At 44.1% G+C, this 22,500-nt stretch overlaps 1 protein-coding gene across 1 annotated transcript in view; it reads right to left on the reverse strand.

The window, feature by feature from the left end:
* LOC110509868 (protein turtle homolog A) overlaps positions 1-22,500 on the reverse strand; it is an 80,966-nt gene that overhangs the window by 7,032 nt on the left and 51,434 nt on the right. The window contains exons 4-19 of the mRNA XM_036968165.1: positions 16,549-16,695; positions 14,929-15,077; positions 14,635-14,752; positions 13,818-13,959; positions 13,513-13,658; positions 13,244-13,386; positions 12,925-13,065; positions 12,258-12,374; positions 11,759-11,909; positions 11,473-11,584; positions 8,685-8,875; positions 8,336-8,550; positions 6,232-6,316; positions 5,689-5,862; positions 5,275-5,311; positions 1-1,075 (exon numbers count right to left, since the gene is read on the reverse strand). The exon at positions 1-1,075 is cut by the window's left edge and continues 1,544 nt beyond it. Of these exons, the coding sequence (XP_036824060.1) occupies positions 1-1,075; positions 5,275-5,311; positions 5,689-5,862; positions 6,232-6,316; positions 8,336-8,550; positions 8,685-8,875; positions 11,473-11,584; positions 11,759-11,909; positions 12,258-12,374; positions 12,925-13,065; positions 13,244-13,386; positions 13,513-13,658; positions 13,818-13,959; positions 14,635-14,752; positions 14,929-15,077; positions 16,549-16,695 (3,143 nt within the window). The remainder of the gene's footprint in view (positions 1,076-5,274; positions 5,312-5,688; positions 5,863-6,231; positions 6,317-8,335; positions 8,551-8,684; positions 8,876-11,472; positions 11,585-11,758; positions 11,910-12,257; positions 12,375-12,924; positions 13,066-13,243; positions 13,387-13,512; positions 13,659-13,817; positions 13,960-14,634; positions 14,753-14,928; positions 15,078-16,548; positions 16,696-22,500) is intronic.

Here is a 22,500-nt window from a genome sequence, read left to right on the forward strand (position 1 = left end):
AGTGACTGCAGGGTCACAGTGGAGGGTCACTGTCCTCTCAGAGGTGGTGTGAAGGGCTGCGACCAGGCTGGTGGCTGAGGTGAGAGGGCTGGCCTCCCAGTGAATATAAGATGGGGACAAGGGCCTTTTGGCCATGCTAGAGCTCCCCCAGTTGGCCTGGGGATGACAGTGATGGGGGTGATTTTGTAGGGAGGTGCTTTCCTGAGGTTTCCATATGGGATCACATTTTTCTGTCTCTCTCCAACTCTCCTCATCTATGCCTGGTCTCTTGCTCTTCCCATCTAAAGTAGCGTTCCTCTCCAGTGTGTACTTCCGTAGCTTTCTCTCCAGCTCCTCCCTCTCCCGGGCCAGCTTCAGACACCTGCTCAGGTTGCCGGTCTCCCTCTCATGCTCCATCTGTAGCATCAGGGTGCTGGCAATGGCAGGCTGGACGGCCCGCTTTAGTGATAGGTATCCTTGTTTGCTCTCCTCCAGGCTTGGCTGAGGGTACATGTCTGAGTTACTGTCCGAGTAGGGACTACTCTCGCCTGGATGTCCAGCACAACTGTCTTTCTTCCCATCCAGGTAGAATCGTCCATGGAGGGAAAGGTGTTTGGCCATGGCCCGGACCATGGTCGTGGGGTTGGGGTTAGATCCACCACAGGGGGGAAGGTCCACTGAGAGGACCAATGGCGGCTCCCTCCTCACACAGGGGGACACTGACAGCTGGACCTCAGTGGATTGTGGGAAGTCTTTCCTCAGGGATCTTATGTTGTGGGAAATGTGGACAGAGGCCTGGTCATAGGGCTGCATCATGAAGAGACCGTCAGCGCCTCTGAAGATGAACTCTAGAGGGGAATTTGGAGAAGAGCCTGTCCTGGGGAGGTGGTGGTGGGGGGCGTAGTGAGGAGGTGGTGGGGGGCATGAGAGCAGCTGCTGGCACTGGTCATGGTATTCACTGCGGCTGGGTTTGTCGAAAGAGGAGTGGTCCGACTGGGAGGAGGAGCAGGAGCGGGAGGTGGAGCCAGGATAGTGGGAGTGGGACTGGAGGAGTTTCTGCTTCAGCACACTGTCTGGACTGGTAGCAAGTGACCCGCTACAAGAGAGAGAGAGAAAGGTTTAAGGATGGATGAGAGAGAGAACAGGGAATATTCATCAGGTCGAAGGGCCACTTTACTGAGTCTTCCCCAACCATTGTCTTGAGATGTTTTGTGAAGACATCTTGAGACATCTTAAGCAAGGTTGGAGAGTAACAGATTACATGAAACCCGTTGCATGTAACAGTTGGAGAGTAACAGATTACATGAAACCCGTTGCATGTAACAGTTTAACAAAAGACTGTAACTGTAATCTGTTACGTTACCAGCAAAAATAGATCATAGATCACAGATACTTTTGAAAAACTAGATGATTACTTCTAGGGTTACTTTAAATTCAGAAAGGATATTTGCGACAACAAATCTTTGACACTTCTCTGTTTTCTCAATGACATTCCAATCAGCATTGAAAAAAGGCCCAAGTTCAAGTTTGTTCCACCTGAGCCAGTCTGACCACAAGTCAGAGAACACTATGATGATACACCAAATGTGTTTGATGGATTGAAGGGAAAGAGCAGGAAAAGGCTTTTGTAGGCTACAGTCCAAGCTATGTCTTCGAATGGTGCGACTGCTGTCGGCATCCACAGTTCATCCAACTTTAGTAAACGCTTGGAGGTAAGGACGACAGCAGTGGTGTAGCCTACGGGTGATATACGGATATCACTAATTATTGATATCTACATAGCGCATTGATGTGAATCACACTGCTGCTCTCTCATTTAGTTATTTGTGCCTTACGGATTATGGTTGTTGTGGATGGTTGTTCACAAATGTAGATGTGTATTTTAACCCAATAATGGTTGAATTGAAGAAGTTTAAGCTGCCTATCAATTATTGTTTTTGCAACCTGTGAACAGCCAGTGAAAGACGTGCTCTTGCAACAACTGCATTCTGCAGATCTCAGCCTGTGGATTATTACAGTGCCTTGCGAAAGTATTCGGCCCCCTTGAACTTTGCGACCTTTTGCCACATTTCAGGCTTCAAACATAAAGATATAAAACTGTATTTTTTTGTGAAGAATCAACAACAAGTGGGACACAATCATGAAGTAGAACGACATTTATTGGATATTTCAAACTTTTTTAACAAATCAAAAACTGAAAAATTGGCCGTGCAAAATTATTCAGCCCCTTTACTTTCAGTGCAGCAAACTCTCTCCAGAAGTTCAGTGAGGATCTCTGAATGATCCAATGTTGACCTAAATGACTAATGATGATAAATACAATCCACCTGTGTGTAATCAAGTCTCCGTATAAATGCACCTGCACTGTGATATTCTCAGAGGTCCGTTAAAAGCGCAGAGAGCATCATGAAGAACAAGGAACACACCAGGCAGGTCCGAGATACTGCTGTGAAGAAGTTTAAAGCCGGATTTGGATACAAAAAGATTTCCCAAGCTTTAAACATCCCAAGGAGCACTGTGCAAGCGATAATATTGAAATGGAAGGAGTATCAGACCACTGCAAATCTACCAAGACCTGGCCGTCCCTCTAAACTTTCAGCTCATACAAGGAGAAGACTGATCAGAGATGCAGCCAAGAGGCCCATGATCACTCTGGATGAACTGCAGAGATCTACAGCTGAGGTGGGAGACTCTGTCCATAGGACAACAATCAGTCGTATCTTGCACAAATCTGGCCTTTATGGAAGAGTGGCAAGACGAAAGCCATTTCTTAAAGATATCCATAAAAAGTGTTGTTTAAAGTTTGCCACAATCCACCTGGGAGACACACCAAACATGTGGAAGAAGGTGCTCTGGTCAGATGAAACCAAAATTGAACTTTTTGGCAACAATGCAAAACGTTATGTTTGGCGTAAAAGCAACACAGCTGAACACACCATCCCCACTGTCAAACATGGTGGTGGCAGCATCATGGTTTGGGCCTGATTTTCTTCAGCAGGCACAGGGAAGATGGTTAAAATTGATGGGAAGATGGATGGAGCCAAATACAGGACCATTCTGGAAGAGAACCTGATGGAGTCTGCAAAAGACCTGAGACTGGGACGGAGATTTGTCTTCCAACAAGACAATGATCCAAAACATAAAGCAAAATCTACAATGCAATGGTTCAAAAACAAACATATCCAGGTGTTAGAATGGCCAAGTCAAAGTCCAGACCTGAATCCAATCGAGAATCTGTGGAAAGAACTGAAAACTGCTGTTCACAAATGCTCTCCATCCAACCTCACTGAGCTCGAGCTGTTTTGCAAGGAGGAATGGGAAAAAATTTCAGTCTCTCGATGTGCAAAACTGATAGAGACATACCCCAAGCGACTTACAGCTGTAATCGCAGCAAAAGGTGGCGCTACAAAGTATTAACTTAAGGGGGCTGAATAATTTTGCACGGCCAATTTTTCAGTTTTTGATTTGTTAAAAAAGTTTGAAATATCCAATAAAGGTCGTTCCACTTCATGATTGTGTCCCACTTGTTGTTGATTCTTCACAAAAAAATACAGTTTTATATCTTTATGTTTGAAGCCTGAAATGTGGCAAAAGGTCGCAAAGTTCAAGGGGGCCGAATACTTTCGCAAGGCACTGTATATGACACTGCTGGTCATCTATGAATGTTTGAACATCTTGAAGAACAATCTGGCCTTAATGGCGATGTACTCTTATAATCTCCACCCGGCACAGCCAGAAGAGGACTGGCCACCCCTCATAGCCTGGTTCCTCTCTAGGTTTCTTCCTAGGTTCCTGCCTTTCTAGGTAGTTCTTACTAGCACCCATTCTTCTACATCTGCATTGCTTGCTGTTTGGGGTTTTAGGCTGGGTTTCTGTATAGCACTTTGTGACATCTGCTGATGTAAAAAGGGCTTTATAAATACATTTGATTGATTGAATTTGATTATGAAATACAATTTTGAGGGAGTTCCTAACTTGTAAACTCCTCCTTTGTATTTTGCTACATACTGTCAAAAACAAGTTTTATTTAAGAAGACCACAAGTGGGGCTTTTATTGCTCAATCTAAATCGTGCTGATTCAAAAAGAATAGGTGTATAGGTCTAACGGACACATGCTCAAATTCACACACTTTTGATAGACTTAAAGGGGCAACCTGTAGTTTGGATTTATATATTAATGGCAAATACCAATTGATTTTTGAAGAATATAACTTATAACTTAATGCATCATGAGTTTAGTTCAACTGTCACATTCCATGAGAACGCAAAATATGAGCTTGTTTTTATCTAATGTTTGTAAACATTATCAATGTAAACAAACACTGTATAGATTTAAAACATGGTTAAAAAAAGAATTGTTATATCATGGATGGTCAGTCCTTGCATCCATAGCTCTGTCTATTAATCTGAGAGTGGTTACATTTCTCCAGGCCCATCCCTCAACTTCTTACCAAAACAGAGGCGGGGTAGCCATTTGTGGTTGTTTCAACTGTGGATTCGCCCTTTAAACAGCTGCAAATTATTGAGGTATCAAAGTGTCACCTACAAAAACGTAAACAATAGGGCTATAGCAAATTCAGCATATGGCATTCATTTTTCACATGCAAATAGCACTTTTCGGTAATGCTCAAAGCATACCATTCCAGGAAGATCAGTATTTATTTTCAATTTGAAATAATGAGCCCAATCCGTCCTCCATGACAACAAAAGTAGGCTAAACAATTTGGCTAATCTAAACTTTCATATTTCTAAGTCCTATGTTTTAAGATCAAGGGTTATTAAATTAATTGGAATGACTGGAAATCTGACAGACTTTGGTTTTTAACCTAATAATCTTAATATTATCTGTATTAGAAAGCAATTGGTTAGAAGAAGCTTACATAACCAGCTATGTGAATTCTAACTTTGATTTATCCTGCAATAGATGTCATTCAATTTGTAATATATATGTTTTGTCTTCTTCTAATGCCTCTTAAGGGGAAAGTAATATAAAAGTAACTGAAAGTAATCAGATTATGTTACTGAGTTTGGGTACCAGTTTTGGACAGGTATCAAGTAACTGTAACGGATTACATTTAGGAGGTAACCTACCCAACCCAATGTCTTTGGAAAAATGAAAATGTGTCTACAGACACGTCGTGAAGACGTCTTAAGATGTTTAGAAAATGACATTAAGACAAAGGCGATGCCTGGGTATGATACTTTAAAATCTTCTGAAAGTCAGAAAAAAAACTCATCTTAAGTAAAACAAAATGGCAATGAGAAGGAAAACAATTAATATTAAAGGGAACTTACGTTGAGAGATGGCTTTTACAGATGGCAGGAGGGAGATCTGAAAGGGCAGGGAGGGAAAGATGATCATTCACAATGACACAGTCACCATGGAAAGGAAATCATTGAGAAAACAAAATCAAGCCCAATAATTCGAGCCCATTCAAAGCAGACAAGAATGGCTGGAGGCACAGCAATTGGCCATCCCTCAAAGTTAATTACCGGCACAATAATCAGCCACATCATTGAGAAATGACCCTAATTAACCGCAATGTAAACGACATGAATATATTTTACAACTAAAGCGGGATGGAGTTGACAAGCATGGCTTCATGTCCATGCTCTGAACTATGATTTATCAAAGAGTATTGGAGGACCTCTATCTGCTGTATCGTGGTGCTCATAGTGCATGTAATTAGTTCATTGATAATGTTTCACCATCTTTCCTCTTCTTCCTGCGTCGCTGGTCCCTCTTGTGACTGATGATACACACTGTCCCCAGGACCAGGATGAGGGCCAAACACAGGAAGGCAACGCCTCCCATCACTCCAGCCAATAACGGCTTGGGTACAAACTCCAGGAGGCGGGAACTGGCAGGGTACATATCCATCCCTGTGGAATGACCACAACATCAGCATCCATAAGACAGAGATTTACCACAACCAAATGTTAACAATGCATTCATTCCCTTACAGTAGATACACTAGGGCAGTTCCCCCAAGATACTGCATGACAGAATAGAAGCCTGATGTCTACCTCTGTTATATTGGTCTTCAATATGTCCCATGATGAAATATTAATATCATGTTAAAAAAGCCAGACAATGGTCTAATTCTAACAAAATTATTAGCTGCAATATTTCAGACTCCTACTAGACCAGTATTCTCCAGAGGGCTGTTCTAATTATGTGGTGCCAGTGGAACAGAGAGGAGAGAGGCTGCCTGCCTAACTTTCCCTGGCTCCAAAGCCTGAAACACTAACCCATGTTGGAGACGTTAACTGATGGACTGGGCTCGCTCAGCAACACCCCTCGCCGGGACATCAGCCGCAGCTCGTACACAGAGTCCTAGACACACACACACACACACACACACACACACACACACACACACACACACACACACACACACACACACACACACACACACACACAAACACACAGACACAGACACACATACACGGAGGATGGAGGGGTAGGGGGATGAAACCACACTTTGTCAACATGGGATAGCGCCTGGAATGCTAATCAGGATCATCTGAATTCAGATTTAGGGAAGAGAAGGAGAGGGACAAAGGAGGCAGACAGAGAGGGGAGGAAGGATATATACTGAACAAAAATACAAACACACGTGCAACAATGTTCAAGATTTTACTGAGCTACAGTTCATATGAGGAAATCAGTCAATTTAAATAAATAAATTAAGCACTAATCTATGGATGTCACATGACTGGGAATGCAGATATGCATCGGTTGGTCACAGATACCTGAAAAAAAAGGCAGGGGTGTGGATCAGAAAACCAGTCAGTATCCGGTGTGACCACCATCATGCAGCACAACACATCTCCTTCGCATAGAGTTGATCAGGCTGTTGATTGTGGCCTGTGGAATGTTGTCGCACTCCTCTTCAATGGCTGTGGGAAGTTGCTGGATATTGGCGGGAACTGGAACACGCTGTCGTACACATTGATGCAGAGGATCCCAAACATGTCTAATGGTTGACATGTCTGGTAAGTACGCAGGCCATGGAAGAACTGGGACATTTTCAGCTTCCATGCTGAAACATGAGGTGACGGCAGAGGATGACTGGCACGACAATGGGCCTCAGGATCTCGTCACGGTATCTCTGTGCATTCAAACTGCCATCAATAAAATGCAATTGTGTTTGTGGTCCATAGCTTATGCCTGCCCATTCCATAACCCCAGCACCACCATGGGGTACTCTGTTCACAATGATGACGTCCTCAAACCGCTCACCCACACAACACCATACACATTGTCTGCAGTTGTGAGGCCGGTTGGACGTACTGGTAAATTCTCTAAAACAACATTGGAGGCGGCTTGTGGTAGAGAAATGAACATTCAATTATCTGGCAACAGCTCTGGTAGACATTCCTGCAGTCAGCATGCCAATTGCATGCTCCCTCAAAACTTGAGACATCTGTAGAATTGTGTTGTGTGTCAAAACTGCACATTTTAGAGCGGCCTTTTACTGTCCCCAGACCCCAGGTGTACCTGTGTAATGATCATGCTGTTTAGTATGCCACACCTGTCAGGTGGAAGGATTAGCTTGGCAAATGAGAAATTCTTACTAACTAGGATGTAAACAAATTGGTGTCCAAAACGGTTCTTCAGCTGTCACCATAGGAGAACCCTTTTGGGTTCCATGTTGAACCCTCTGTGGAAAGGGTTCTTTATGGATCCCAAAAGGGTTCTACCTGGGCCCAAAAATGTTCTACCTGGAACTAAAAATGGTTCTTTAAAGGTTTCTCCTATGAGGGCAGCCAAAGAACCATTTTAGGTTCTAGATAGCACCTTTAACACCAGTTTTAAGGTCTCTGCACTGGCTGCCGGTGAATACGTTTTAAGATTATTCTATTGGTTTTTAAATCAATCCACGATTGTACACCACAATAAATGTCAGACATGCTTTTAAGTCATGTACCCAGTAAGTCCCTCAGGTCCTCTGACACTGGCCTTTTAACTATCCCAAAGCCTAGGACCAAGAGGCATGGAGAGACAGCCTTTAGTTACTATGCCCCTGCCTCTGGAATAGCCTGCCAGAGAACCTGAGGGGGGCCAACACTGTGGACATATTTAAAATATACCTTTTTAGCCTTACTTTCCTTTGGGTGCTTTTAGATGGTTCAGTTTTTATTGTCCATTTTTCAGTTTTTATTTTCATTGTTTTTATTAGTCTTTTCCTGTGAAGCATATTGTGTTGCATTCCATGTCTGAAATTTGCTATCTAAATAAAGCTTGATTTGATTTTCATAACCAATATAAATGTCTCTAAGGCAGCTAAAGCAGGGGATGATATCTGTTGATTGGTCTCAGAGGGAGTGAGTAACAGGGACTGGCGGTTACCTTGCGCAGACCTGGAACGATCATCACAGTTCTATTGGCACTGATGTCCTCATCTAGAATGAACCACTCCCCTTGCTCTGCGCGAGATTGGAGGACAAATCCAGTGATGGGCGGGAACTGAACCACAGGAGACCATTGCAGGACTATACCTGCCAAGCTCTGATTGGCTAAGAGCGATGTGGGCGGTTCTAGTTTCGCTCTCCTTGGGAGTGTATCTGATGGTGTAAAGCAGAACAGCCTTAGAAAGAAATACCTCTACTTTGGGAAAAAAAAGAAAATGCCTAATTCTCCAGGCATGCAGCCTTGAGTAGACAATGTCATCCAGGTTCTCAACACAACGGGTACTGACTCAGAGTTCGGACGGTGGCGATCTCACTGAAAGGCCCAGTGCCCACTTTGTTGTGTGGCAGGACACTGAACTGGTACTCTGTGTCAGGGACCAGCCCCGTCACCTGCAGACTGGAGCCAGAGGAGGAGGGCACGGGCACAGAGAGCCACTCCTGTTTCTCCCCACTGTCACCCACAGACATCTGCTTCAACCTGCGGAGAGAGAGGGAGAGGGGGAGTGAATGGAGAGAGAAAGAAAAAAGAAAAAGAATAGGGAACGAGAGAGAGAGAGAAAGAAAAAATAGAATAAAAAAATGAAGAGAAAAGAGAGACAACCAGTGTGTGTGTGTGCATATGTTTCTACTGATCTTATACCATTTATTGCATCTTGCCTATGACGCTCGGCCATCGCTCATCAAAATATTTACATGTACATATTCTTATTCCATCCCTTTAGATTTGTGTGTATTAAGTAGTTGTTGGGGCATTGTTAGATTTATTTGTTACTGCACTGTCGGAACTAGAAGCACAAGCATTTCACTACAAGCATGTACATAGACCTATGTCTGAATTTGATTAGAGATTTGATCGAAAATTCAAGCCTGATGCTACCTGAGCCTGATGAACCATATATATAATACATTTTATGAGCCCTACATTAAAGATATTTTATGAGCCCAAGCCCAAATGATTGTGCTGTTATCCAATAGCCTACAGTACAGTATATGATATAGGCTACTGCACATCACGCACAACAGAAAAACATAAAAGCCCATAGACGTAGCTAGATATATGCTCTCTTGGGTAAATAAATGAAACTAGCTCCAGTAGGCTAATAAAAACTGCATTACTGTACTGTATTCTATTATACTGTATTACATGGACTGGAATTACGCACCTTGTTCATAGGCATATGTAGGCCTACCTTTCATAAGATCCCGTGAGGCTCAGTTGGTAGAGCATGGTGCTTGCAACACCAGGGTTGTGGGTTCGATTCCCACGGAGGGCCAGTATGAAAATGTATGAACTCACAACTGTAAGCTGCTTTAGATATAAGCGGTGGCTAAAATGTTATTAATATGTTCCTTCCTCCTCTTTAGCTATTGTTGCTTTTGTTCCTTCCTCGCTTTCAACAGTTAAATGCAATATATTTTGTTGTCCTTATCGTCATCAATCAAATTACATGTTTGAAAAATATAGGACTAGAATTAGAATCAGAAGGCTTTCACTTCTCTCCACGGAGATCGAATGGTTTTGAACAGGAGGATCTATTTTCGATGCAATTTGAAGGGAGTTGATGGAGAGAGAGAGAGAGGAAGACTGCTCACACATGCTCTGATTTAAAGCAACGATATTTGAGTGATAGGCTATTTTAAAACTATGCAGTTGCAATTAAAAATATATATACAGTACCAGTCATATGTTTGGGGACACCTACTCATTCAAGAGTTTTTCATTATTTTTACTATTTTCTACATTGTAGTATAATAGTGAAGACATCAAAACTATGAAATAACACATATGGAATCATGCAGTACACAAAAAAAGTGTTAAACAAATCAAAATATATTTTAGATCTTTCAAAGTAGCCACCCTTTGCCTTGATGACAGCTTTGTACACTTCTGGCATTCTCTCAACCAGCTTCATGAGGTAGTCACCTGGAATGCATTTCAATTAACAGGTGTGGCTTGTTAAAAGTTTATTTGTGGAATTTATTTCCATCTTAATGCGTTTGAGCCAATCAGTTGTGTTGTGACAAGGTATGGGTGGTATAGAGAATATAGCCCTATTTGGTCAAAGTCCAAGTCCATATTATGGCAAGAACAGCTCAAATAAGCAAAGAGAAATGACATTTAGACATTGCATATAATTGAACAGTTTCATTTCACATCATGCTGTTGATATAAATAATTGATTATAACTTACCGGTTTCTCATAGTTATTAATCATGCGAAAAGGGGGTGGTTTTGGGTGGTAAATCTCAGTAACCAGGTACAGCCCTAGTGTGTGTGTGTATGTGTGTGTGTGCAAATTCTATGCACTATAACAGATGAAGAGACTGCACAATGCATTCTATGCTCCATGTGACAGATCTAAATGACAACATAGATATTCTATAATATAATCATTTTCACGAGATGAGGCAGGGTTTGTAAAAGAAAACTGCTTGAAAAAGGACAGTTGAACCGCATCATTCTCCCAGTGATTTCTCTTTCAAACGTTGCTCTATCTGGCATCGGTAATTACTGTTTGTGGATTTCTGTGTTCTGTACCCGTCTATGTCAATACAATATGTCTGCTTCCCTGTTTGTGATTGTTTACCCCTGCTGCTGATGATGATCTGTCCTCCACTGACGTTCAATACAGTATATTAATATGTTGCTGCTATGGTTACACAGAGGGAGACAGAACAGAGACTAGAAGAGTAGACAACTCACCAGACAGAGAAGAGAGGGAGACAGAACAGAGACTAGAAGAGTAGACGACTCACCAGACAGAGAAGAGAGGGAGACAGAACAGAGACTAGAAGAGTAGACGACTCACCAGACAGAGAAGAGAGGGAGACAGAACAGAGACTAGAAGAGTAGACGACTCACCAGACAGAGAAGAGAGGGAGACAGAACAGAGACTAGAAGAGTAGACGACTCACCAGACAGAGAAGAGAGGGAGACAGAACAGAGACTAGAAGAGTAGACGACTCACCAGACAGAGAAGAGAGGGAGACAGAACAGAGACTAGAAGAGTAGACGACTCACCAGACAGAGAAGAGAGGGAGACAGAACAGAGACTAGAAGAGTAGACAACTCACCAGACAGTGAATTTCTGGGGGTATCCCCCATCAAAGCCTGGTTCCCAGGACACATTGGCCTGCTTGACCCCTGGAAACACAGACACCAATGTGGCAGCATGGGGACTGGTGCCTGACACACAGAGAGAGAAGGAAGAAGAGAATAGAAAATGAAATAAGAGTTGCATCCTTGTTCAACACGCATTCGTAATACACTGGTGAGGTTCCATAATGTCATGAATACATATTAGCTACATTAATAAAGATGACTTAGATGTGTGTCAGTCAATCTGTCTGTTCCACTCACCCAGCGCTGAGATGAGAGTGCTGGCTTTGACAGTTCCCACGCGGTTGGTAACACTGCACTCCCACTCCCCTTGGTGGTCTTTAGTGAGAGGAAGCAGCAGCAGGGAGCCGTTGGCTGCTACAGAGTACTGAGAGAGTGTGGCAGGTGCAACCTACAGACAGGGAGGACAGAGAGGAGACCGGACACACAAACTGGGCTGATCGCTGAACTGCAATCAGTGAAGAGTTTGTTTGTCCCCGTCTGTCCAGAAAGGTGTGTGTGTGTGTGTGTGTGTGTGTGTGTGTGTGTGTGTGTGTGTGTGTGTGTGTGTGTGCGAGTGTGAGTGTGTATATGTTCTTTCTTGCATGTGTGTGTTAAATAATAGCTATCTCTGCTCCAGGGCATGTCCACAGTTCATACTATCTTGTTCACATGTTGCCAGGCCTGTGTGCGTGCTTGTTGACTCAAGTAGTCAGTGGAGTACAGTCATTTGCTGTGGAGCGTATTGAAATGCACTCACCTTGCTCCAGGTTACAGTAGGGGCTGGCTCTCCAGTGGTCTGGCAGGGGATAACAAGCGTCCTCCCCACCTCCTGTCGATACACCTTTCGGGGAGACACGTTGAGTGACGGGGGGTCCTGCCGGTCGGAACAAAACAACCAGCCATGTCATTTAGACGAGGACTTTGTCACAATTAGAGAAAGCGAGTGAAACAGTAGATTACCTTTAGCTTTAGCCAAGATTAACCTCATCTTAACCTATTTACTACCTATTCACAAAAGGATTAGCACAACAATTAACCTTGCCATACAGGAGCTATTGTAATCAGGCCACATTGAACTCAATTCATGTCACAGACTGACAAGTAGAAGAGAGAAAAAAAGATCATCTAAATATATTTTCTAAAACTCCTTACTTGTCTCAGATATGAGCTCTCCCTTTGGACTGAAAGAGGCAGATAATTGGGTAGCACTTTATTTTAAAGTACTGTCTCCACATAGTTGTTATTTACTTGCAATTTACAAGGAAACAAAGTGGTAAAAATTGGGAATTCTAGTTCATTTTCTAAGAAACAAAGCAATATTTCGAAAGTTATTATTGTGTAATTACCATTTTACCACATCATTTCGAGGATAAATAAAGGGTCATTTGTCTAATAAAGTGCTAGAAAACTGTGTGCACACTGACCTGTAGGATGACTGTCGTGGGCCCTGATTGGCCCATGGTCCCGAAGCTGTTGTAGGGGGTGCACTTGTACACGCCTGTTGCATCATCATTGACAGCTGCCATGAACACCGAGCCTTCAGACGTCAGCGTCCATCCTGGGTACTGATTGGATAAAACAGTGAGAGGTCAGAGAACTTCTCAACAGTTTTTCAATTCAACTTAATGTTCATATATCTCTCTTGAATGGTAACATTTTCTCTTCTGAGCACTAGGTCTACATGGCATATTGATTCCTTATGGAAATGGAAGATATGGGTAGATATCAGGTTGATCCCTCTACCATGGCCAAATCCAGTGGCTGTCCATCCTTGGTCCAATCAACACGGAGCAGGAGGGGCTGGGCTCTCACAGGGCAGGAGACCAGACCCCCCAGGTCTGTGGGGAGATACGTCTGCTGAGGCATCAGGAGAGCCTGGGCAGGGTCTGCGAGGAAGGAAGGAAACAAATGAAATGATGGATGGATTGATTGATAGATGGATAGGAAGGATTTGTATAATGACGTGGGGGACTGAAGATTAGAGATGAAGACATCAGCACATAGACACTTACGTCTCACAGTGAGACTGGCGGAAGCAGTTGGCGGAGTTAACAGGCCATTGGTGGGCATGCAGGTATAGTTCCCAGAATCGTCTGGGGTGATGCGGGTGATGAGGAGGGTGCCGTCCACCATGATCTTCACCCGGGATTTTAGAGGCCTAACAACAAAGAAAAACATAAACATTCAGACACACAACCCATGAAGGACATTCAAATAAAGCAAACGCCACATTAGAAACATCATAACAAACGCAAAAATCCCATGTAAACACACAAATCCAATATGAAGAAGCCGTGACAAAACACACCAAACTTACTCTATGTGATGGACGTTCTCTCCCTGCCTCTGCCACACATAGGTCATGTTGGGGGGATCAGCCACGGCCTGGCACCGCAGCAGGGCATTCTGGGTCATGTTGAGGGCCATGTTATTCGGGGGGATAACAATAACTGGAGGACCTGTTTGAGACCAGATAGAAGAGATAAGGGATTTCTTTCCTTGATCAAACTTAGCAGGACATCGCAGATTAGCAAGATATCTCAAATCCAATCAGTTATCTGGTGAGAGCAACACTACCACACAGCATGACACAGCAACATTTTTCATGTTGGTAGATTATGGCTGATTGAGATAAATGTTTAGAGGATTTGCTTGAAGGTCTGTTTTACGGTCTTACATAAGGCTTTGAAAAAGTTACTACAGCCAGAAATCAAAGCCATACTATAATCCAAACAGGTGTCAAAGCTAAACGGCACATCCTCGTCACATTGACGTCACTGGGCATAAACATAGCATGGCTTCAAATAAATGGAGCATATTGTATTGCATAAGTGAGATTCATGAGGAAAAACATCCACAGAAAGAACACTACATAAATCCTCAGATTCCCCTGTAATGCAAGAACTCCCATTCACCACTAGATGGCGATAATGCCTCACTACACTCAACAGAGGATTTGGGTAACACTAGACAAAGTGATGGGAGATTGTATGGCTCACTGTGTACCAGTGGGGATTCCAGTGACTAAGATTGGGAGAAAATAAGGACAGAGTGCTAGATTTTTCTATTCTCCTAGTATGACCCAGGGGGAAACTGTAGACAGGAAACTCATAAACAAACAGACAGTGACTGACCTTTGACCTTCAGCTTTGTAACATGAGTCACATTGCCCTCTGTGTTGGTGGCGAGACATTCATACCGTCCTCCGGCCTCCGTGCTCACTGCTCTGAGAGACAACGTCCCACTCAGCAGCTGAGATACAGAGAGAGAGACAAAGAGCGAGAGCAAGAGAGCAATGAATTTCCCTGCAGGGACAATAAAGTTTGCATTGAGAGCGAGAGAGATTGCAATGTGGGATTGTAGTGGTGAAATTAACTTTTTATATATTTTTGTTGTTTAGCCTTGAAGACTGAACCATGACTCCTCACCTCAACTTTGTCTCCTCCAATCAGAGTACCATCTTTAGCCCAGGTTATGGTGGGTGGTGGGTTGCCACGAGCAACACAGGCTAGAGAGAGAGAATTCCCCACTAGAGCCTCCAGGACAGGGGGAGGGGTCTTGGTGAAAATAGGAGGAGCTACAGAACAACAACAAGGACAGTCAACACAACAACGTCAATCCCTTTCCCAGAGAGAGCTGAAGGTCTCATAAACAACAAAGCTGAATCAGCAGGCTTGACCCTGTTTAAAGTTAAATTGGCTAAAGGCTATTGAACTGGGGTACGCAAACATCACTTAGAGGCCGATCATGTAATGTACAGTCCTCCAGTGAGTGAGTAAAGCTCTCCCTGACACTGTGCGCCTGCCAAGGAGTCTTAAACCTCATCAGACAATGGCCTTAGATGTGAACCTGCAAATCTTTGACGGTACACCACAGGCCATGTGCCTGGCTAATCTGCCCAAATGCCTCTGCTCTCCTCTCCTCTCCTGCTCCTCTCTCCTCTCCTGCTCCTCTCCCCTAATCTCTCCTCTCCTGCTCCTCTCTCCTCTCCTGCTCCTCTCTCCTCTCCTGCTCCTCTCTCTTCTCCTGCTCCTCTCTCTTCTCCTGCTCCTCTCCCCTCCTCTCTCCTCTCCTGGTCCTCTCTCCTCTCCTGCTCCTCGCTCACCTCACCAAATATCTGCGTGGCAGGAGAGTGGCGGGGTGTCTCAGAGAGAGATTGTGAGGGAGTGTGAGTGTAGAGAGAGAGGTCAGAGAGAGATAGAGGGGGTGTGTGTAGAGAGAGAGAGAGAGAGAAAACAGAGAAAGATTGGGGAGGTGTAGAGAAAGAGAGAGAGAGAGAGAGAGAGAGAGAGAGAACCGAGAGAGAACCGAGAGAGAACCGAGAGAGATTGAGGGGGTGTGTGCAGAGAGAGAGAGAGAGAGAACAGAGAAAGATTGGGGAGGTGTAGAGAAAGAGAGAGAGAGAGAGAGAGAGAGAGAGAACCGAGAGAGAACCGAGAGAGATTGAGGGGGTGTGTGTGTAGAGAGAGAGAGAGAGAGAGAGAGAGAGAGAGAGAGAGAGAGAGAGAGAGAGAGAGAGAGAGAGAGAGAACAGGGAAAGATTGGGGGGGTGTAGAGAGAGAGAGAGAGAGAGAGAGAACCGAGAGAGAACCGAGAGAGATTGAGGGGGTGTGTGTAGAGAGAGCGAGAACAGAGAGAGATTTAGGGTGTGTGTGTAGAGAGAGAGAGAGAGAGAGAGAGAGAGAGAGAGAGAGAGAGAGAGAGAGAGAGAACACACACAGAGAGAGAGAGAGAGAGAGAGACAGAGAGAGAGAGAGAGAGAGAACAAAGAGATATAGAGGGGGTGTGTGTAGAGAGAGAGGACAGAGAGAGATAGAGGGTGTGTGTGTAGAGAAAGTGGTCAGAGAAAGATAGAGGGTGTGTGTAGAGAGAGGTCAGAGAGAGATAGAGGGAGTGTGTGTGTAGGATAGGAAGGGTGAGGATAATAGGGCTCCATGGCTGTCAAATCATCCCCCTCCCCATTACCAGCCCCTCCCCACCACCAGCCCCTCCTCTCACCAGCCCCTCCCCATCACCAGCCCCTCCCCACCACCAGCCCCTCCTCTCACCAGTTACAGACAGTAGGGTCCAGGTCCCATTGTGGGTCTCGTCTGTGGTTTGGTCCAACAGGAGGATGCGACACTCGTACAGGCCCTGGTCCTCCATGAGGAGCCCCTTCACTCTCAGAACAGTGTTCCTGACCAGAGACACACGGCCTGGGGACACATAGGAGGACACAGCGTTAGACGACATGAGACAAGTTACAAACCAATCAGACAACTGGAGTTTTAGGGGTTTTCAATTCAAAGAATGTGTGCTTTACAATTGATAGGAATTTTCTTCAATGGTACTTATATGTCCAATAGATAAAGCCTTCACGATGTCGTTAGCTTTAAAAAAATATATATCTCCTGGTTGCCAGGTTACTGCACCCTCCGGTCAATGGTGTTTGCTGACTCATCCCTATCCCCTCCCTGTGGCTTTTCTCTCTCTCTCTCTCTCTCTCTCTCTCTCTCTCTCTCTCTCTCTCTCATCTCTCCCTCACTCGTTATCTCTTAGCTTGTCATTTCTTTTGTTATTCTATAAAGCCATTTTCACCATAAATAACTGAAACACTGCAGTTTATCAGCGTTATTAGCCTCTCCTTTACAGACAGTGAAGCATTTAGGAAACAAATTAAACATTTACTACGAATAATAACACTTGAAACTTGAGAAAATACACATTGTTTGTTTGCCAATTGCCCCCCTCTCATCCATAGACACATACACCTACCACACACACACATACAAGACATTACAAGAACGCGAGCCTGCCTCACACTAATGTGTTTGTGACATTGAGTCATTGAAGTGTGTTGAGCTAATCATTAACCACTGTCCTTGTCCCTAGTGACAGGGAGGGACTGTTTCTATGCCCACAGTGGGGATCAGGAAGCTAGTTAAAGGGATGGTGGCTGTGATAACAGGTGAGGAACCGCGTATGACGTCACATCTTGTTTACTTTTCTAAATGGAATGGGGACTAAATCCACATGGGGGTTGGGGTCAGAGCAAAATACACATTCACATGCTAACATACAAAAACACACCAGGGACTGGTTCGCTTCAATACCTTAACCTCTGACCTTTGCTTTGCTCTATAAACAACCAATAATTCCAGCCAGGGCACAGTATAATAGCAATGCTTAACATAGAAGCTTAGCAGTTGGTTTGGATTTAAATATAGTTTCTGTGGAGACCTGACAGGCACCATCAGTGATGTGTGTTTTGTCATATATTTATATTTTTAATCCCAGCCCCCGTCCCCACAGGAAGCCTTTTGCCTTTTGGTAGTCCGTCATTGTAAATAAGAATCTGTTCTTAACTGACTTGCCTTGTTAAATAAAGGTAAAATAAAAAAATATTAATCATGTAGAGCGAGGAGAGGGAAGGGGAGGGTGGATCAACAGAGGAGGCCTGATAGCCTATCACTGTTTAAAAAGGTGCACATGAAAAACAAAAACCTATAGAAAGAGTGAGAGAGCTAATAGGGAGGGAGAGAGATAGTAGGGAGAGAGAGAGGGAGATAGATAATAGGGAGAGAGAGAGGGAGATAGATAATAGGGAGAGAGATAGGGAGATAGATAATAGGGAGAGAGATAGGGAGATAGATAATAGGGAGACAGAGAGATACATAATAGGGAGAGAGATAATAGGGAGAGAGAGAGGGAGATAGATAACAGGAAGCGAGAGAGATAATAGGAAGATAGCGAGGGGGAGAGCGATAATAGGGAGAGAGAGAGGGAGAAACAGAGATAATAGGAAATGAGAGAGAAAATAGGGAGAGAGAGTGGGGGAGAGGGAGGGAGAGAGTCAATAGGGAGAGAGAGAGATAATAGGAAGTGAGAGAGATAATAGGGGAGAGAGAGGGAGAGAGAAAATAGGAAGTGAGAGAGATAATAGCGAGAGAGAGAGAGTGAGGGCGATAATACAGAGAGAGAGAGAGAGAGAGATGGAAAGACATAATAGAGAGAGAGAGAGAGAGATAATAGAAAGAGAGAGAGGGAGATAGAAAGCAGGAAGTGAAAGAGATAATAGGAAGAGAGCGAGGGGGAGAGAGATAATAGGGAGAGAGAGAGAGGGAGAGAGGTAATAGGAAGTATGGAGAGAGAGTGAAGGAGATAATAGGGAGAGAGAGGGGGACAGAGATAGTAGGGAGAGAGAAGGATAGAGTTAATAGGGAGAGGGTGAGATAATAGGGAGAGATAATAGGAAGTGTGAGAGATAATAGGGAGATAGGGAGATAATAGGAGGTGACAGAGATAACAGGGAGAGAGAGAGGGGAAGGGAGATAAAAGAGAGAGAGAAAATAGGTAAGGAGTGAGAAGGGGGATATAATAGGGAGATGAAGGGGGATAGATAGTAGGGAGAGCAAGAGAGAGAGGAAGATAATAAGGAAAGAGATAATTTGGAGAGAGAGGGAGATAAAAGGGAGAGAGATAAGAGAGAGAGGGGGAGAGAGAGATAATAGGGAGAGCGGTAGAGAGATAATAGAGTGAGAGAGATAATAGGGAGAGAGAGGGACACAGATAATAGGAAGTGAGAGAGATAATAGGGAGAGAGAGAGAGATAATAGGAAGTGAGATAGATAATAGGGAGAGAGGGAGAGGGAGATAGGGTGAGAGACAATAGGGAGAGAGATAATAGGGAGAGAGAGAGATAATAGGGAGAGAGAGAGATAATATAGAGAGAGAGGGAGAGAGATAATAGGGAGAGAGACAATAGGGAGAGATAGAGAGGGAGAGAGAGAGAAAGGGAGAGATAATAGAGAGAGAGCGAGAGAGAGGGAGAGCGATAATAGTGAGATAGAGAGATAATAGGGAGAGAGATAATAGAGAGGGGGAGAGAGATAATAGGAAGTGAGTGAGATAATAGGGAGAGAGAGGGGGAAGCGATAAAAGGGAGAGATAGAGGGGGAGATAATAGGAAGTGAAAGCGATAATAGGGAGAGATAATAGGGAGAGAAAGGGAGAGAGATCATATGGAGATCATATGGAGAGAGGGGGAGAGAGGGGTAATAGGGTGAGAGAGATAGGGAGAGATACTAGGGAGGGAGAGAGGGAGAGAAATAATAGCGCGAGAGAGAGAGATAATAGGGAGAGAGATAATAAGGGAGGGAGAGAGTAAATAAGGAGAGAGAGGGAGAGAGAAAGATAATAGGGAGTGATAGAGAGGGTGGGGTAATAGGGAGATAGAGAAGGAGACAGACAATAGAGAGAGATAAAAGAAGCAGAGAGGGAGAGATAATAGGAAGAGAGAGAGGGAGAGAGAAAACAGGGAGAAAGAGATAATAGGGAGAGAGATAATAGGGAGTGAGAGAGAAAATAGGGAGAGAGAGGGAGAGATAATAGAGAGTGAGAAAGAGGGAGAGAGAGAGGAGGGAGATAATAGGGGTGAGAGGGGGATATATAATAGGGGAGGGGGAGAGAGATAATAGGGAGAGAGAGAGGGAGAGATATTAGGGAGAGAGGGAGAGAGAGAGATAATAGGGTGAGAGATGATAGAGAGAGAGAGAGCGGGAGAAAGATAACAGGGCGAGAGAGAGGTACGGAGATAATAGGGAGAGAGGGGGAGAGAGATAATATTAAGAGATTGAGGGAGAGAGATAATAGGGAGAGAGAGAGGGACAGCAAATAAGGAGAGAGAGGGAGGGAGAGAGAGAGGCAGGGAGATAATAGGGAGAGAGCAAGAGGGAAAGACATAATATGGAGAGAGAGAGAGGGAGAAAGATAATAGGGAGAGAGGGATAATATGGAGAGAGAGAGAGTGGGAGAGATACTAGGTAGAGCGAGAGAGGAATAATAGGGAGAGAGTGAGGGAGAGAGATAATAGGGAGAGCGGGAGAGAGATAATAGGGAGAGAGAGTAAGGGAGAGATAATAGAGAGAGAGGGGGAGAGATAATAGGGAGGGAGATAATAGGGAGAGAGAGAGATAGGAAAGAGATAATAGGGAAAGAGAGATACAGATAATAGGAAGAGAGAGAAGGGAGAGAGATAATAGGGAGAGAGAGCAATAATACGAAAATAGATAATAGAGAAAGATAGAGTGGAAGATAATAGGGAAGCAGAGAGGGAGTAAGCCATGGAGAGATAATAGGGAGCAAGAGAGAAGGAGGGAGAGAGATAATAGGGAGAGGGAGAGAGATAACATGGAAAGATGTAGGGAGGGAGAGAGTGATAAGAGGGAGAGAGATAATAGGGAGAGAGAGAGCGAGAGAGGGAGGGAGAGAGATAATATTAAAAGATTGGGGGAGAGAGATGATAGGGAAAGAGAGAGGGAGAGCTAATAAGGAGAGAGAGAGCGAGGGAGAGATAAAATAGGGATAAAATAGGGAGAGAGAGGCAGGGAGATAATAGGGAGAGGGCGAGAGGGAAAGACATAATATGGAGAGAGAGAGGGAGAGAGATAATAGGGAGAGAGGGAGAGGGAAAGAGATAATAGGGAGAGGGGGAGAGAGATAACAGGGAGTGAGCGAGAGAGTGTCACATTCATCATAACGAGGAGAACAAGGCGCAGAGTGATAACAATACATTCTTCTTTATTTACACGATGAACACTAAACAAAATAAGAAAATAATTAAACGAACGTGATGCTATAAGACACGAGTGCTGTCAGGCAACTACACATTTACAATAACCCACAAAACCCAAATGGAAAATGACAACCTAAACAGGATCCCCAATCAGAGACAACGATAAACAGCTGTCCCTGATTGGGAACCAATTCAGGCCACGATAGACCTAGACCTATACATACTAACACCACATAGATATACAAAATAACCTAGACAGGACAAAAACACATAGACAATATAAAAACTAAACCAACCACCCTTGTCACACCCTGACCTAACCAAAATAATAAAGAAAACAAAGATAACTAAGGTCAGGGCGTGACAGAGCGATAATAGGGAGAGATAATACAGAGAGAGAGTGGCAAAGAGATTATAGGAAGAGAGAGAGGGGAAGAGAGATAGAGATAATAGGAAGAGAGAGAGGGAGAGATAATAAGGAGAGAGGGAGAGAGATAATAGGGAGAGAGAGAGAGAGAGAGAGAGAGAGAGAGAGAGGGAGAGACAATAGGGAGAGAGAGAGATAATACTAAGAGAGAGAGAGAGAGGGAGAGAGATAATAGGGAGATTGAAAGAGATAGAGACAGATTGAGAGATATTAGGGAGAGAGAGCGAGCGGGAGAGAGATAATAGGGAGAGCGATAATTGTGAGAGAGAAAGGAAGAGAGATAATAGAGAGAGAGAGAGAGAGAGGGTGAGAGATAATAGGGAGAGAGGGAGAGAGATAATAAAGAGAGGGAGATAATAGGGAAAGAGAGGGAGAGAGGTAATAGAGAGAGATGATAGGGAGAGAGAGAGTGTGAGATAATAGGGATAGAGATGGGGAGATAATAGGGAGCAAGAGAGAAGGAGAGAGAGAGGGAGAGAGAGAGAGAGAGAGAGAGAGAGGCAGAGGCAAGAGAGAAAGAGAGAGAGGCAAGAGAGAAATAGGGAGAGAGAGAGAGGGAGAGATAATAGGGAGAGAGAGGGAGAGAGAAGACAGGGAGAGAAAGAGATAATAGGGAGAGGGGGAGAGAGATAACAGGGAGTGAGAAGGAGAGATAATACAGAGAGAGGGAGAGATAACAGGAAGAGAGAGAGGGAGAGAGATAATAGGGAGAGAGAGAGTGATAAGAAGGAAATATATAATAGGGAAAGAGAGAGTGGGAAAGAGATAATAGGAATAGAGAGAGGGGAAGATAATAAGGAGAGAGGGAGAGAGATAATAGGGAGAGAGAGAGAGGGAGAGACAATAGGGAGAGAGTGATAGGGAGAGAGAGAGATAATAGGAAGAGAGAGAGGGGGGAGAGATACTTGGCAGAGAGGGAGAGATAATAGGAAGAGAGAGAGGGAGAGAGAAAACAGGGAGAAAGAGATAATAGGGAGAGAGATAATAGGGAGTGAGAGAGAAAATAGGGAGAGAGAGGGA

The sequence above is a fragment of the Oncorhynchus mykiss genome, chromosome Y (assembly GCF_013265735.2).
Source record: "Oncorhynchus mykiss isolate Arlee chromosome Y, USDA_OmykA_1.1, whole genome shotgun sequence".
Classification (NCBI taxonomy): Eukaryota; Metazoa; Chordata; class Actinopteri; order Salmoniformes; family Salmonidae; genus Oncorhynchus; species Oncorhynchus mykiss.